Genomic DNA, 17,444 nt, shown 5'->3' on the forward strand with positions numbered 1-17,444 from the left:
TATCCGATAAGGGATTAACATTGTGAATAAACCAGGCATGGTGGCTGATGCCTGTAATCCCAGTACTTTGGGAGGCCAAGGTGGGAGGACTTCTTGATGGGTTCCCAGACCAGACTGGACAACATAGGAAGCATTTCTACAAAAAATTACCTAGGTGCAGTGGCAGGTGCCTGTAGTCTCAGCTACTTGGGAGGCTGAGGAGGGAGGATCACTTGGGCCCAGGAGTTCAAGGCTGCAGTCAGCTATGATGGCACACTCCAGCCTAGGCAACAGAGTGAGACCCTATCTCTAAGAAAAAAAAATCCAGAATATACAGAGAACTCCTAAAATCCAGCAACAAAAAACCAAACAACCCAATTCAAAAATAAGGTTAATATCCAAAATATATAAGAAACTTAACTCAATAGCAAGAAAATAGATAACCTGATTAAACAATGGGCTGAGAACCTAAAGAGACATTTATTAAAGACATACAAGGCCGGACACGGTGGCTCATGCCTGTAATCCCAGCACTTTGGGAGGCCGAGACAGACAGATCATGAGGTCAGGAGTTCAAGACCAGCCTGGCCAACATGGTGAAATCTGGTCTCTACTAAAAATACAAAAATCAGCTGGGCGTCGTGGTACGCGCCTGTAGTCCTAACTACTCAGGAGGCTGAGGCAGAAGAACCACCTGAACCTGGGAGGCAGAAGTTGCAGTGATCCGAGATTGTGCCACTGTACTCCAGCCTGGATGACAGAGCGAGACTCTGTCTCAAAAAAAAAAAAAAAAAAAATTATACACACACACACACACACACACACACACAAATGGCCAATGGGTATACGAAAAAATGTTCAACATCCCTAATCATCAAGGAAATGTAAATTTTAAAATGAGCTATCACCTCACACCTGTTAGAATGGCTATTATCAAAACGACACACGATAATAAGTGGTGGTGAGGGTGTGAAGAAAAGGGATCTCTGGTACACTGTTGATGCGAATGTAAATTAGTATAGCCATTGTAGAAAACAGTATGGAGGTTCTTCAAAAATTAAAAATAGAACTAGCATATAATCCAGCAATCCCACTAGTGTGTATATATCCAAGGGAAATAAAAATCAGTATATTAAAGAGATATCGGCATTTACATGGTCACTGAAGCATTAATTTCAACGGCCAACATATGGAACCAACACACGTGTCCATCAATGAATGACTGAAGAAAGAAAGAAAATGTGGTATATGCATAATGGAATACTATTCAGCCGTAAAAAAGAAGGAAATCTTGTCATTTACAACAACATAGATGAGCCTGAAGGACATTATGTTAAGTGAAATAAGCCAGGCACAGAAAGACAAATACTACATGATCTCACTCATATGTGGAATCTTAAAATGTTGAACTCATGGAAGCAGAAGAGTAGAATGGTGGTTATCAGGGATTGGGGAGGCATGCAGATTGGAAAGATACTGGTCAAAGGATACAAAATTTCACTTAGGGGGAATAAATTCAAGAAATCTTTGTATAATATCATGATTATAGTTAATGTATCTTACACTTGAAAATTGTTAAGAGGGTAGATGTTAACTGTTCTCACCATAAAAAATAAGTATGTGAGGTAATGCATATGCTTATTAGTTTGATTTAGCCATTCCATGATGGATACATATTTTAAAACATCATGCTGTATACCATAAATATAAACAATTTGTATTTGTCAATTTAAAAACTAATTTTAGAATCCCATATGTCCACACAAAAACTTGCATAAGAATGTTCAAAGAAAATTTTTTAAAAATGTTCATAGAAGCATTATTCATAATAGCCAAAAAGTGAAAACAACCTAAATGTCCATCAACCAATGAACAGATAAACAAAACATGATGTAGCTATACAATGGAATATTATTCAGCAATAAAAAGGAATGACATACTGATATATATACTACAACCTGGATGAACTTTAAAAACATTATGCTAAGTGAAACAAGCCAATGACAAAGAACAACAGTAAAAGATTCCATTTACATGAAATGCTCATGACAGGCAAAAATCTATAGAAACTGATTTGGTCTCAAATCAGTTGGGGCTGGGGGTTTAGGGGAAAAATGGAAAGTGGGTGCTAATCGGTTTGGCATTTCTTTTAGGGGTGATAAAATTGTTTTAAAATTGATTGTGGTGCTGGTTGCACAAACTCTATAAATACACTAAAATACCACTGAAGTGTATACTTTAAATGGGTGAATTGTATGGTATGTGAATTACATCTCAATAAACTTATTTTTTTTTTTTTTGAGACAGAGTTTCGCTCTTGTTACCCAGGCTGGAGTGCAATGGCGCGATCTCGGCTCACTGCAACCTCCGCCTCCTGGGTTCAGGCAATTCTCCTGCCTCAGCCTCCTGAGTAGCTGGGATTACAGGCACGCACCACCATGCCCAGCTAATTTTTTGTATTTTTAGTAGAGATGGGGTTTCACCATGTTGACCAGGATGGTCTCGATCTCTTGACCTCGTGATCCACCCACCTCGGCCTCCCAAAGTGCTGGGATTACAGGTGTGAGCCACTACACCTGGCCCTCAATAAACTTATTTTTAAAAAGGAATAAAGTTTTTCTACTATGGAATGATCACCAGCATATATTGTTAAGAAGAAAAAATGCAAGGAGAAGAAGAGTGTGTTTAATATGTTCTTCTTTCCCTACGAGTGAGATATGAGTATACATGTCTATATTATAATATTTCTAATGAAATAATAAAATGTGAAATTAAAAAAATGATTACCTATGTGGAAAGGAAAGAATAGGGTGGAAGCAAAGGGACAGACACTAGATACTTCTTTGAATACATACCCCAAGAACAAAATGAACTAAAAATCAATTTTCTGTAGTAATTATATTCTTGATGGTATCAGTAGTATTTTTATTGTGAGACTGTTCTGTTTAAAATGTGGATTAATATTATACAAGCAATGAATTATGTTAGTTCCACTGGACAAAAGCAAATGATGAATTAAATTATGTTGATGTTACTAAGAAGCAAGATTTTCATTGTGGGAAAAGGAAAAACATGTGAGATTGATGAGGCTAAGTAAAATCAAGTAGTCCTGAATCTGAACTGGAAGGATGAGTACACACTGATGGTGTACTTTATGAAAGAGAAAGACAAAGAAATACTTCCTAGCTTGGTCCACTGAAAAGACCTAAAAACAATGGCTATTAAAAAACATAGCCAGGTGTGATGGGTCACACCTGTAATCCCAGCACTTTGGGAGGCCAAGGCAGGTGGATCACTTGAGATCAGGAGTTTGAGACCAGCCTGACCAACATGGTGAAACCCCATCTCTACTAAAAATGCAAAATTAGCTGAGCGTGGTGGCACATGCCTATAATCCCAGCTACTTGGGAGAGTGAGACAGGAGAATTGCTTGAACCTGGAAGGTGGATGTTGCAGTAAGCCGAGATCACACCATTGCACTGCAGCCTGGGCACCAAGAACATGACTTTGTCTAAAAAAAAAAAAAAAAAAAAAAAAGAAAAGAAAAAAAAGAAATCCTAACACCCAGACTGGTTTTGATACAGAGGCGGGGCAGGGAAGTGCTGGGTAGAGGAGGGCATGATCCCTGGTAAGGGCTCCACCCCTGGGTCTGTGCCCATGGACCTAGGTGAGGACAGGCACTCCTGCCTTCGTGCCCAAATGTTGCACTTCCCAAAACCACCCTGGCCTGCCATGCCCCATCTTGTGCCTATAAAAACCCCTGAGACCCTAGCAGGCAGACATGCAAGTGGCTGGACGTCAAGAGGAGCAGATCAATGGAAGACACAAGTGGCTCAACATCGACAGACACCGACAGGCACCGACAGGCCATTGACCGACCTAGGCCATTGACTGTCAGAAGAACGCAGAGTCTGGCTGGGGCAGTGGGAGAAGAGTCAGGGTAGTCTGAGAAGAGTTGGGCCACTCAGTGGCCTGACTCCAGGGAAAACCATCTCTGTTCTGGCTCCCCCATCTGCCGAAAGCTACTTCCACTCAATAAAACCTTGCACTCATTCTTCAAGCCCACATGTGATCTGATTCTTCAGTACACCAAGGCAAGAACCCTAGAATACAGAAAGCCCTCTGGCCTTGCAATAAGGCAGGGGTCTAACTGAGCTGACTAACATAAGCCGCCTATGGATGGCTAAACTAAAAGAGCACACTGTAACACATACCCACTGGGGTTTCAGCTGTAAACATTCACCCATGGACACTGACGTGGGGACAGAAGCCCACAACCTGCCTGTCAGTATGCTCCCCTAGAGGTTTGAGCAGTGGGGCACTGAAGAAGGGTGCCACTCCCCTTGTCGAATGCCCTGCGATGGAGACAAGGGAACTTTTCCCATTTTAGTTTCTAAATACCGTTTCCCTTAAAACAAATCAGGTTCATAGAAGAAAGTCTAATTCCAGGTCTAGAGTAGGAAATGCAAACGATGGATGAGCCTAGAAATCTCTTTAATAATCCAGAAAGCAAAGAAATGATCAAATACCACTAAAATCTGAGAAAAACTCGAAAGTTAACTTGAAAAGCCTCCCATTAGCCAAAACTGGGACAATTTGAGCATCATTTAGAATAATGTTTGAAACTTATATGATAATATCTAGTATTCATAAAGACATTAAATAAACAAAAACAACAACAACAACAAATAGCCCTAATTGATCACTTCACTGTTGGAGGATGCAAATGAGTTAGAAGAAACAAATTCATTATGAAAACTGATAAATGACAAAAATCAAGTATGTAACCTGCCTATCCTATATGAACTACAGCTCAGGATAACCAAATAGTTAAGAGGTTTCTCTTTATAAAAGTAGTCCACCTAATAAATGAAGAAGGAATCAAAATATGAAATTTTTTTTTTTTTTTTTTTTGAGACGGAGTTTCGCTCTTGTTACCCAGGCTGGAGTGCAATGGCGCGATCTCGGCTCACCGCAACCTCCGCCTCCTGGGTTCAGGCAATTCTCCTGCCTCAGCCTCCTGAGTAGCTGGGATTACAGGCACGCGCCACCATTCCCAGCTAATTTTTTGTATTAGTAGAGACGGGGTTTCACCATGTTGACCAGGATGGTCTCGATCTCTTGACCTCGTGATCCACCCGCCTCGGCCTCCCAAAGTGCTGGGATTACAGGCTTGAGCCACCGCGCCCGGCCAAAATGTGAACATTTTATAATTTGTAATAAAATTAATGAATAAGCAATGATAGTAAGTAGCTGCTCATGTCACAATAAGAGACAACCAAGCATTATCACTTCCAAATAAAAGTAGGTAATATCACCTAGAAAGTTTTCTTGTCAGGAGGCTGAGGCAGGAGAATCGCTTGAACCCAGGAGGCAGAGGTTGCAGTGAGCCAAGATTGTGCCACTGCACTCCGGCACTCCAGCCTGGGTGACAGAGGGAGACTCCATTTCAAAAAAAAAACAGGCTGGGCGCGGTGGGTCACGCCTATAATCCCAGGACTTTGGGAGGCCAAGGCGGGTGGATCACGAGGTCAAGAGATCGAGACCATCCTGGTCAACATGGTGAAACCCCGTATCTACTAAAAATACAAAAATTAGCTAGGCATGGTGGCACACGCCTGTAGTCCCAGTTACTCGGGAGGCTGAGGCAGGAGAGTAGCTTGAACCCAGGAGGCGGAGGATGCAGTGAGCCAAGATTGCACCATTGCACTCCAGCCTGGGTAACAAGAGCGAAATTCTGTCTCAAAAACAAAACCAAAAATAAAAACAGTTTACTTGCCAAAAAAAAAATCAAACCAGAATCTGTTCAAGCTTCTAGTTCTAATTTATAAGAAATACAGGAAACAAATGAACATGGTAAAACAACATCATCGGGTTGCAATCAGTGAAATATAAACTGTCCAGCTGGGCGTAGTGGTGGGCACCTATAATCCCAGCTACTCAGGAGGCTGAGACATGAGAATTGCTTGAATCCAGGAGGCAGAGGTTGCAGTGAGCCAAGATCGCACCACGGCACCCCAGCCTGGACAACAAATCAAAACTCTGTCTCAAAAAAAAATACAAACTGTGGGAAATATCATGGGAAAAACGAACCAGTTTTGCCAACACATACATTGTCCAAAAGCATTAAATAGATAAATGGATGAGAAGAGAACATATGGATTAAAAGAGACAAACTTTCTGAGACAGACAGGTGATGGCAAAAAAAAAAAAAAAAAAACTTATCAGCCAAATGCAATATATGAATCCTATATGGATCTTAACTGAAAAAAAAGAAAAAAGAGAGACAAGGAAATGTGATTGATTTCCTGGCTGACCGAATATTTTTTGATAAGAAGGAATTATTAAAATTTTCAGATGTGGTATGTTGTGGTTAAGTTTTTAAAAAGCCTTTATCTTTTAGAGATATATTCTGAAACATTAACAGATGAAATGATATGATGAAGTCTAAGACATGCTTCAAAATAATACCGCTGGGGTTGGTAGTATAGAGGAAACAAGAATGGCCATGAACCCCGTAGCTCAGGGACACATGAGGGTTTACTGAACAATTTGCCTCTACCTTTGTAATTGATTGAAAATTTCCATTATAAAGGTTCTAAAAAAATTCGAATGTCCTTAAATAATGCTTTGTTATGTAGCTTAGTATTTTCTGAGGTTACAGAATGCTCTTCACACTAAAATCCTCCTGCCTGGGTTCTTTGTAGATAAGCCATGGCTTTCACTTGAATCTTTGATAGAAATATAAAACAAGGTAAGTACTCTCAAAAAGTAAGTGACAATTTAGTTGTGGATAAAATAATAAATGCTTTAGCACTAAAATTTAGTTTATTCTACACTTGCAAACTAACTTTAGACCTAAAAAAGCATACTGTTATTAACTCATTAAAAATTATAAATATTGGCCAGGCACAGTGGCTCACACCTGTAATCCCAGCACTTTGGGAGGCCAAGGTGGGCAGATCACTGGAGGTCAGGAGTTTGAGACCAGCCTGGCCAACATGGTGAAACTCCATCTCTACTAAAAATACAAAAATTAGCTGGGTGTGGTGGCAGATGCCTGCAATCCCAGCTACTTGAGAGGCTGAGGCAGGGGAATTGCTTGAACCCAGGAGGCAGAGGTTGCAGTGAGCCGAGATCGCGTCACTGCACTCCAGCCTGGGCAACAAAGTGAGACTCTGTCTCAAAAAAAAAAAAAAATTATAAATATTTTTATTTATATCACCTAAGGTAAGCTTTCATTTTAAAAATAAAATTCCACAGTCACAGATATAAACAGAAACAGCTCTATTACCACAGTTTGTACATGTTAAGGAAACTAAGTATTTTTAAGGGTATCAAATTTCAAACTTGAATAAGCATCTTTTGTAGCTTTTCCACTAATTATTTGTTATACTCTGGAGATTAGCAGTGACAGAATAACAATTATTCTCTACTTCCTTCTCACTTTAAGACTATAGGTAACACAGCCAGTGGTTCACAAATATGCTTACAGATCTAAATATCTGAGCCAAAAGAATGTTCTTACCTGTTGCCTATACAGTGAGAGTTTGCCTTCAATGGGCTCATTTCTCATCACTTTCTTTTCAATCAACTGATTAACTTCTGTGTTTATTTCATTTATCTAAAACAGCATGAAAGAAAAAAAAAAAAGTTAAAACTCTCCCTATGAGTACACAAATGTCCAAACCAGGTTTGCATTTATAGTTTTTTTTTTCTTTTAAGAGACAAGGTCTCAGTCTATCACCCAGACTAGACTAATATTATTATTATTATTACTATTTTTTTTTTTAGAGATGGGGTCTTGCTATGTTGCCCACACTGGTTTTGAATTCCTGGACTCAAGTGATCCTCCCACCTTGGCCTCCCAAAGTGCTGGGACTACAAACATGAGCCATGGCACCCAGCCTGAATTTACAGTTCTTTTTTTTTTTTTCTGAGATGGAGTTTCACTCTTATTACCCAGGGTAGAGTGCAATGGCTCCATCTCGGCTCACTGCAACTTCCGCCTACTGGGTTTAAGTGATTCTCCTGCCTCAGCCTCCCGAGTAGCTGGGATTACAGGCATGTGCCACCATGCCTGGCTAAGTATGTATTTTTAATAGAAACCGAGTTTCTCCATGTTGGTCAGGCTGGTCTCGAACTCCTGACCTCAGGTGATCCACCAGCCTCGGCCTCCCAAAGTGCTGGGATTACAGGCATGAACCACTGTGCCTGGCCTTTGGTTCTTAACATTAAGTCTCTGTTGAGAAAAACAGTTCCATTAATGTTATGAGTAGCTTGCTATGATTACTTTTGGAAACAATTTACATTTCGTGATATATAGTTACACAATTTGATTACTTACATAGATTTAATCATCCATGTCTAAATTATTCTAAAGTATTTTACATGAAATATTCATACATTATTACCTCAAAGATGCTTTCTAAAAATCTGAAGTTATCCCTTCACTTACATTGTGATTTCAAGTCACTGCAAGTGATAAGGCAAATGTGAACAAACATGTACCAGGGATTTATTACGAGGATTCATAAACCCAGCTGAGAGTTAACAGGGATGATGCCCTTCTTGTGTTAATGATCTATGATTCTTCAATAGCTATCATTTATCCTAATCATTAATCTAAATCTTTCCCAAACATAATAAAACTGAATAAATCCAACAGAAGCATATAGTTCCTCAACAGATCAAAACAAAAAACATGGTTTTCAGTGTATCCATCCTTTTAAAGATTAGAGTTCTCTCTATCCCTAACTCTAATTCTGTGACATTAAATTTTAGCCGGGTGCAGGCGCAGTGGCTCATGCCTGTAATCCTAGCACTTTGGGAGGCCAAGATGGGCGGATCACCTGAGGTCAGGAGGTTAAGACCAGCCTGGCCAACATAGAGAAACCCTGTCTCTACTAAAAATACAAAAAATTAGCCAGGCGTGGTGGCATGTGCCTGTAGTCCCATCTACTTTGGAGGCTGAGACAGGAGAATCACTTGAACCTAGGAGATGCAGATTGCAGTGAGCGGAGATCCCACCACTGCACTCCAGCCTGGGCAACAGATTGAGACTCTACCTCAAACACAAATCAAAACAAAATAAAAAAGTTTTAGCCAGATCTGACTTGGACATTTAATTTCTCTAAGTAAATTAAAAGAACAAAACAGCCAGAATTACGTATTTAATTGTAGTGGTTATTAACCACATATTAAGCACACTAAAGAATTAGCAAGTCAAAACCTTTCAATTAGGCTGGGTGCAATGGCTCACACCTGTAATTCCCACACTTTGGGAGGCTGAGGCAGACAGAGGCAGGCGGATCTCTTGAGTCTGGGAGATCAAGACCACACTGGGCAACATGGCCAGATCCTGTCTCTACAAAAAATACAAAAATTAGCCAGGCCTGGTAGCATGCACCTTGCAGTCCCAACTACTTGGGAAGCTGTGGTGGGAGGATCACTTGAGCCTGGAAGATTGAGGTTGCAGTGAGCCGTGATCATGTCACTGGACTCCAGCCTAGGCAACAGTGTGAGACTCTGTCTCAAAAAAAAAAAAAAAAAAATTAGCTGGGTGTGGTGGTGTCCACCTGTAATCCCAGTTAGTTGGGAGGCCAAGGCAGAAGAATAGCTTGTACCCAGGAGGTGGAGGTCGCAGACAGCCGAGATTGTGTCACTGCTCTCTAGCCTGGGCAACAGAGCAAGTTATGTCTCAAAAAAAAAAAAAAAAGAAGGCATGGCACCGGGCCTAGTGTTTTAATTCTAGGGAACAAAAATGGTATAATCAGGCCAGGCGCAGTGGCTCACACCATAATCCCAGTAATTTGAGAGGCTGAGGCAGGCAGATCACCTGAGGTAAGGAGTTCGAGACTAGCCTGGCCAACGTGGCAAAACCCCATCTCTACTAAAAATACAAAAATTCAAAAATTAGCCAGGCGTGGTGGCGCATGTCTGTAGTCTCAGCTACTTGGGAGGCTGAGGGTGGAGAATGGCTTGAACCCTGGAGGCAGAGGTTGCAGGGAGCCGAGATCTCACCACTGCACTCCAGCCTAGGTGACAGAGTGAGACTCCGTCTCAATAAACAAAACAAAACAAAACAAAAAATTAGCTGGGCATGGTGGCTTATGCCTGTAATCCCAGCTAGTTGGGAGGCTGAGGCAGGAGAATCACTTGAACCTGGGAGGCAGAGGCTGCAGTGAGCTAAGATCATGCCACTGCACTCTAGCCTGGGCAACAGAGCAAGTACTGTCACAAAAAAAAAAAAAAAAAAGATGGCCGGGTGTGGTGGTTCACGCTGATAATCCCAGCACTTTGGGAGGCTGAGGCGGGAGGATCACGAGGGCAGGAGATTGAGACCATTTTGATTAACATAGTGAAACCTGTCTCTACTAAAAACACAAAAAATTAGCCAGGCGTGCTGGTGGGTGCCTGTCCCAGCTACTTGGGAGGCTGAGGAAGGAGAACTGCTTGAATCCGGGAGGCAGAGGTTACAGTGAGTCGAGATTGTGCCACTGCACTCCAGCCTGGGCAACAGAGCAAGACTCCATCTCAAAAAAAAAAAAAAGAGATAATATGATACTAGCTTTCAATAAGTATTACAACATTTAGTAATTCTAAGGCAGGTATAAAAGGTTAATAAAAATATTAGCTTTAAATATAAAATTGCTGTAATATTATGCTTGGAAATAAAAATTAATGATAATTAAAATATTTTTAAATTTCCCATCTAAATGTTTATATAATGAAGACATAAACCCACTGGTCAATTTTTATATGTTTAAATTACTTCATTTGCCAATCAATTGACGATGTTTTCATAACATCATGTGGATTAATTAACAGCATAACATTCTGTAATCCTCATAAAGAACAATATCTCATAAGAGTTGTCAACTCTTAAAACAAAACAAACAAAACAAAAAACAAAACGAGTTGTCAACTCTTAGCACAGGTTAATTTAAGAGTTAATAGTGGGATGCTACAGAAAGCAGTTCACATAATTTTACAGGACTGGGGATCCGATAAAATTGAGAGCTATAAAAAGATGATTCTCACTTACTTTAGATTCAAGTTCAAGAAGATCAGAATGGCCCATAGCTGGCTCAGAAACTACTTTTTGTAAAAAATGTAATTCCTTTTTCTTGTTTTCTATTTCTTTAGGAAATTTTTCAGTTACCATATATAAATTAAATTTTATCTCCTCCTCTAGCCTCTTCATTAAACCTTTAAAAATAAAATAAATAAATATTCAGCCCAAAAGAGTAGGTACAGTGATATTCTGTATACTATTTTAAATATAAGGCCTGGATAGGACATATCTGTTGAAAACAATCTGTACAATATCTAGCATAATACAATAAAAGATTGACCACTGAAATATTTTATTGTTAATTAGAATGAAAATGAAGAAACACAATTTGCATGGAAGAATATCTAAATAATTATAGAAAAAGTATTAGTATGACCTTTTCAAATTATAACCTAATTATTTTATATCCCACAATACACAAAAATAACATTTGCAGAGCCACATATACTGTTGGGTCATATTTTACCTTCTAAGTATTTAAGAAATCCATGAACCATGCCAGGCACTGTGGCTCATACCTGTAATCCCAGCACTTTAGGAGGCTGAGGTGGATGGATCATGAGGTCAGGAGTTTGAGACCAGCCTGGCCAATACAGTGAAACCCAGTCTCTGCTAAAAATACAAAAAGTTACCTGGGCATGGTGGCATGGGCCTGTAGTCCCAGCTGCTCAGGAGGCTGAGGCAAGAGAATTGCTTGAACCCAGGAGGTGGAAGTTGTAGTGAGCTGAGATTGCACCACTCTACTCCAGCCTGGGTGACAGAGCAAGACTCCATCTCAAAAAAAAAAAGAAAAAGAAAAAGAAATCCCCGAACCAAATGATAACACAAATAAAATCTAACCCAGGTGCTCTTTTATACAGATGATCATGTATTTTTTTTTTCTTTTGGAATACTTTTGATGCAGTATATATATGTATGTGTGTGTGTGTGTGTGTGTGTGTGTGAGTATAGTACGTATATTGTGTATATATACACAATACTATAGATATAATTTATATATACAATATATATAGTATAGTATTGTGTATATATTATATATAGTATATATACTATATACTATATATATTATATATAGAGAATGTATATACTATATAATATATAGTATGTGCGTATATATAAATGTATATATGTGTATATATAATGTATATAAATGTATATATGTATATATAATGTATATATGTATATATAAAATATAGCATGTATATATATAATATATATACACAATATATATAGTATATATAGTATACATACACATATATATATATATATATATATTTTTTTTTTTTTTTTGAGACAGGGTCTTGCTCTGTTACCCGGGCTAGAGTGCAGTGGCACTATCTCAGCTCACTACAACCTAAACCTTCACAGCTCAAGTCATCCTCCCACTTTAGCCTCCTGAGCAGCTAGAAGTAGCTGGTACCACAAGTGTATGTCACCAAGCCCAGGTAATTTTTGTATATTCTTTTGTAGAGACGAGGTTTTGCCATGTTGCCCAGGCTGGTCTCTAACTCCTGGGCTTGAGCAATCACCTGCCTCAGCCTCTCAAAGTGCTGGGATTACAGGCGTGAGTCACTGCACCAAGTGCAATTTACATTTCTATAATAACAGTTCATAAATGGTAATTCATTATCATTCGTCAGCTTCAAGCCAATGAAAACATTACTAAAAGTAACATAAGTTAAAATCTAAAAAAGAGAAACAGGTCAGGTGGATGGCTCGCACCTGTAATCCCAGCAGTTTGGGAGGCCGAGGTGGGTGGATCACCTAGGTCAAGAGCTTGCTAGCGGCCTGGGCAACATGGCGAAACCCCATCTCTACTAAAAACACAAACATTAGCCAGTCATGGTGGCACGTGCCTGTAGTCTCACCTACTTGGGAGGCTGAGGAACAAGAATCGCTTGAACCCAGGAGGTAGAGGATGTAGTGAACTGAGATCGCATCACTGCACTCCAGCCTGGGCAACAGAGGAAGACTGTCTCAAAAAAAGAAACGAAGTATCTATCTACACATAAATGTTTTAGGTTTTCCATGTTTTGGCATTTTTTATTTTATAAAGTATTATTAGTTTACAGTTAAGAAGCAATTTATATTAAGATTTTAATTTATTTTTGCAGATGGACAACTATACATACAGATTTTCAGTGAATAATGGTTTTGTTATAAATTCCCAGACTAGCAAGATTTACAAAATTTATTTCAGATCTTTCCATTTACACATTTACAAATTCTGACTTGAATTTTTTTTTTTTTTGAGACAAAGTCTCACTTTGTCACTCAGGCTGGAGTGTAGTGGCGCATTCTGGGTTCACTGCATCCTCTGCCTCCGGGGTTCAAGTGATTCTCCTGCCTCAGCCTCCCGAGTAGCTGGAATTAGTTGCACATGACCAGCCTGACTAATTTTTTGTATTTTTAGTAGAGACAGGTTTCACCATATTGTCCAGGCTGGTCTCAAACTCTTGACCTCAAGTGATCCACCTGCCTCAGCCTCCCAAAGTGCTGGGATTAAAAGCATGAGCCACTGCATCTGGCCTGGCTTGAATTTTTAACACATGGGGTTTTGGGTTTAAGTAATCAGTATACAAGATTGCAAATACATCTGGCCCAAAGCCTTAAAACTATTTTTAGTTCCATTGTGCTAACCATATATTAACATGTAAACTTTTATTAACTGCAAATTCTAAGTTTTCCATTAATTACTTCACTATTCCTTCTTTTTTCAGGATTGGAGAAAGAGAAGAGAAGAGAAAGTATTTAATAAATCACACTGTAATTAGTCATTCCTATGTGGTTTTCAATTAAATCTACATCCTGGCTTCTCTGGCTGTTAGATGACCGACCAGCTTTTCCATCCTCAGGTTCTTAAACATACCTCATGTAACTGGAGATGCATGGAATCAAAGTCTAAAATGTTTTTAAAGATTTAAAATTCTTCAATAATGTTTTCTCTATTTAAAAAAAGTTTCTAATTCTAGAAAATATAAACCACTGAGGAGGGACAGAGGCAGAAGGGGCAAGAATGAGACATTAAAAAGAATCAATGAAAACGTTTAGGGGTGACAGATAGGTTTGTGATCTCGATTAAAAGCTGATGGTTTCACCAGTGTATACATATATCAAAATTAATCAAGAATATGCTTTAGTGTGGGGAGGGGGGAAGGGAAGGGAGAACATTCAGACAAATACCTAATGCATGTGGAGCTTAAAAACTAGATGACAGGTTGATGGGTGCAGCAAACCACCATGGCACATGTATACCTACGTAACAAACCTGCATATTCAGAACATGTAACCCAAAACTTAAAGTAAAACTTAAAAAGGTCTTTTTAAAAAAAGAATACACTTAAAATATATACTATTTGTTTACTGAGACAAGGTCTTGCTCTGTCATCTAGGCTGGAGTGCAGTGGCACAATCATAGCTGGAGTGCAGTGGCACAATCACAGCTCACTTTAACCTCGAACTCTCAGGCTCAAGTGATCCTCCTGCCTCAGCCTCCAGGATAGCTAGGACTATAGGCATGTACCATCATGCCCAGCTAATTTTTTATTTTTTTTAGAGATGGGGTCTTGCTATGTTGCCCAAGCTGGTCTCAAACTCCCTGGCTCAAGCAATCCTCTTAACTTGGCCTCCTGAAGGGGTAGGATTATAGGCATGAGTCACTGAACCACCACAAATATATGCAGCTTTTACTTTTCTTTTTCTTTTTTTTTGAGACAGAGTCTCCCTCTGTTGCTCAGGCTAGAGTGCAGTGGCACAATCTCAGTTCACTGCAACCTCCACCTCCTGGGCTCAAGTGATCCTCCACCTCAGCCTCTCAAAGTAAGGGGCTAGGACTACAAGTGTGCACCACCACACCTGGCTAATTTTTGTATTTTTTGTGGAGACAGGGTTTTGCCATGTTTCCCAGGCTGGTCTTGAACTCCTGGGATCAAGTAATCTTGCCTTTGCCTCCTAAAATGTTGGGATCACAGGTATAAACCACTGCAACAGGCGTTGTGTGGTTTATTTTATGTCAGTGTTACCTCAAAAAAGCTATTTAAAACATAAAAACCAAGTTTCCATCAAATTTTAAATAACTCTCTTAAAAAATTTAACTTAGACCTTGAAAACCAGTCTTATGTTTCTATGAAAAGTTTTAAAAGCATTATCTTTCAAAATCCTGGAGAAATTAAATTTAAGATCACTAAGATGTCAGCAAACTTTTATATTAAAAACCCTTTTAAAACATCTCATTGATCCTACTATAATCAAATGAGTGTCTTTTATATAATAAATCTCACAAATATTTGGAATTAAAAGATGATTAACCTCAGATGGGCGCAGGGGCTCACACCTGTAATCCTAGCACTTTGAGAGGTCGAGGCAGGCGGATCACCTGAGATTGGGAGTGACAGGCATGGCGAAACCCCATCTCTACTGAAAATACAAAATTAGCCGGATGTGGTGGCACACGCCTGTAACCTCAGCTACTCGGGAGGCTGAGGCAGGAGAACTGCTGGAAACCAGGAGGCAGAGGTTGCAGTGAGCCGAGATCACGCCATTGCACTCCACCCTGGGCAACAAGAGCGAAACTCCATCTCAAAAATAAGATGATTAACCTCAGTGAATGTTGTATAAAATGGCTGTTACTCTGCAAAAACACAAACTATATTGTCATACTGAAAATATTTTTTGTTATTTAAGTAAATATTAGCTTTTATAAGTCTTTTTTGTTACTGAAAAGTTAGAGCTTATTAAACTAAACACCTGGATCAATTAAATATGTTTAATCTACCCTTTCCCTAGGCTGTGAACACATCACTTATGACTTTTCCACTTCCCAGAAAGACGTCAATAAAGTAGGAACTCAACTTCCTGCTCCCTGCTCTTACAGAATTTCATAGATTACCACAGAATGATGAATCAATCCTCTATCAGCTATTTACATTGGAATACTTCTACAATACAAATGAGAGCTTTCCGCTACTCTTTCAGTTTGTGTGGTCTCCCTTCTGACAAGCAAAAACACGTTTTAAAATGCCTACGTTGGATCTGGTGGTATAATCTCGGCTGTTAGGACAGTTTATCCTCTGTATTAAGCTAATATAAGAACAGAGCCAGAGATATCCAAGTCATTAGCACTGTTATTCTACAAACCAAAATATGAAAAACACTCAGTTTTAAGGGTCCAGCAAATTCTATTCGTTTTCTTTATAGCCCTCGCTTTAAAACAATGATTCATAATTTTTCCATCCATCATTTTCACAAAATCCATGCTAAGTCCTTTATTTATTTATTTTTTGAGACAGATTCTCACTCTGTCGCCCAGGCTTGAGTGCCATGGTGTGAGCTCAGCTCACTGCAACCTCTGCCTCCTGGGTTCAAGTGATTCTCCTGCCTCAGCCTCCCGTACAGGCACGTGCCAAAATACCCGGCTAAGTTTTTTGTACTTTTAGTAGAAACAGGGTTTCATCATGTTGGCCAGGCTGATCTCAAACTCCTGACCTCAAGTGATCCACCTGCCTCATCCTCCCAAGTGTGGGTGTGAGCCACCACCCCTGGCCATGCTAAGTCCTTTATATAAGCACAAACCAGACAGCCTCCCTCCACAATTGTTATCATTATCTTCAGTCTTTGACAGGAAAAACTGGTTAGGACATTTTTGTTGCTGTTGAGATGGAGTCTCGCTCTGCTGTTCAGGCCGGAGTGCAGTGGCGTGATCTCAGCTCACTGCAACCTCCAGCTTCCAGATTCAAGTGATTCTCCTGCCTCAGCCTCCTGAGTAGATGGGATTACAGGTGCCTGCCACCACGCCCGGCTAATTTTTGTATTTTTAGTAGAGACAGGGTTTCACCAAGTTGGCCAGGCTAGTCTTGAACTCCTGACCTCAAGTGATCAAGGAGGTCACTTGAGCCACCCCAGCCTCCCAGAGGGCTGGGATTGCAGCCATGAGCCACTGCACCCAGCCATCTGGTTAGGAATTTTTAAAAACACCAGGTGAAAACCCAAGTATGTCTTCATCAGGACTCTCTTTCTCCGGCTAGGAAATTATGCTCCAAAATGCTGAGACATCACTTGATGATAATTAATTCCCACAAATTGATTTTTTAGGAAGATCTTTATTTAAATTAATATTTTCTAATCATCTATACCATATAATAATTTCCACTTACTTTCAGGCTTTGCATCTGCTGCAGTTTGGCGCATGCCTTTCAGTTGGTTTTGTACTCTTTGCCATCTCTGCACTGCATGAAATAGCTTTAAAATACAATTAAATCGATTACTTGCTTAGTCTATTGAAACTTACCGCTCATTTAGGCAAGCAATGGAAAATACAAGTTCCATATAATTCTTATGATATAAAAGGAACAAATAAGAACTCAGAAAATTCCCATATTAAACCCAAAAC

The 17,444-nt window shown here is 39.6% G+C and overlaps 1 protein-coding gene across 3 annotated transcripts in view; it reads right to left on the reverse strand.

Moving 5' to 3' along the window:
- Window positions 1–17,444, reverse strand: part of IFT81 (intraflagellar transport 81) — a 116,637-nt gene that overhangs the window by 87,461 nt on the left and 11,732 nt on the right. For all 3 annotated transcript variants that reach the window (XM_064379859.1, XM_064379861.1, XM_064379860.1), the window contains exons 8-10: window positions 17,209–17,293; window positions 11,027–11,190; window positions 7,508–7,603 (exon numbers count right to left, since the gene is read on the reverse strand). In XM_064379859.1, coding sequence (XP_064235929.1) covers window positions 7,508–7,603; window positions 11,027–11,190; window positions 17,209–17,293 — 345 coding nt within the window. The remainder of the gene's footprint in view (window positions 1–7,507; window positions 7,604–11,026; window positions 11,191–17,208; window positions 17,294–17,444) is intronic.

The sequence above is a fragment of the Aotus nancymaae genome, unplaced genomic scaffold (assembly GCF_030222135.1).
Source record: "Aotus nancymaae isolate 86718 unplaced genomic scaffold, 86718_ANA_hifiasm-v0.15.2.pri h1tg000021l, whole genome shotgun sequence".
NCBI classification, from domain to species: Eukaryota; Metazoa; Chordata; class Mammalia; order Primates; family Aotidae; genus Aotus; species Aotus nancymaae.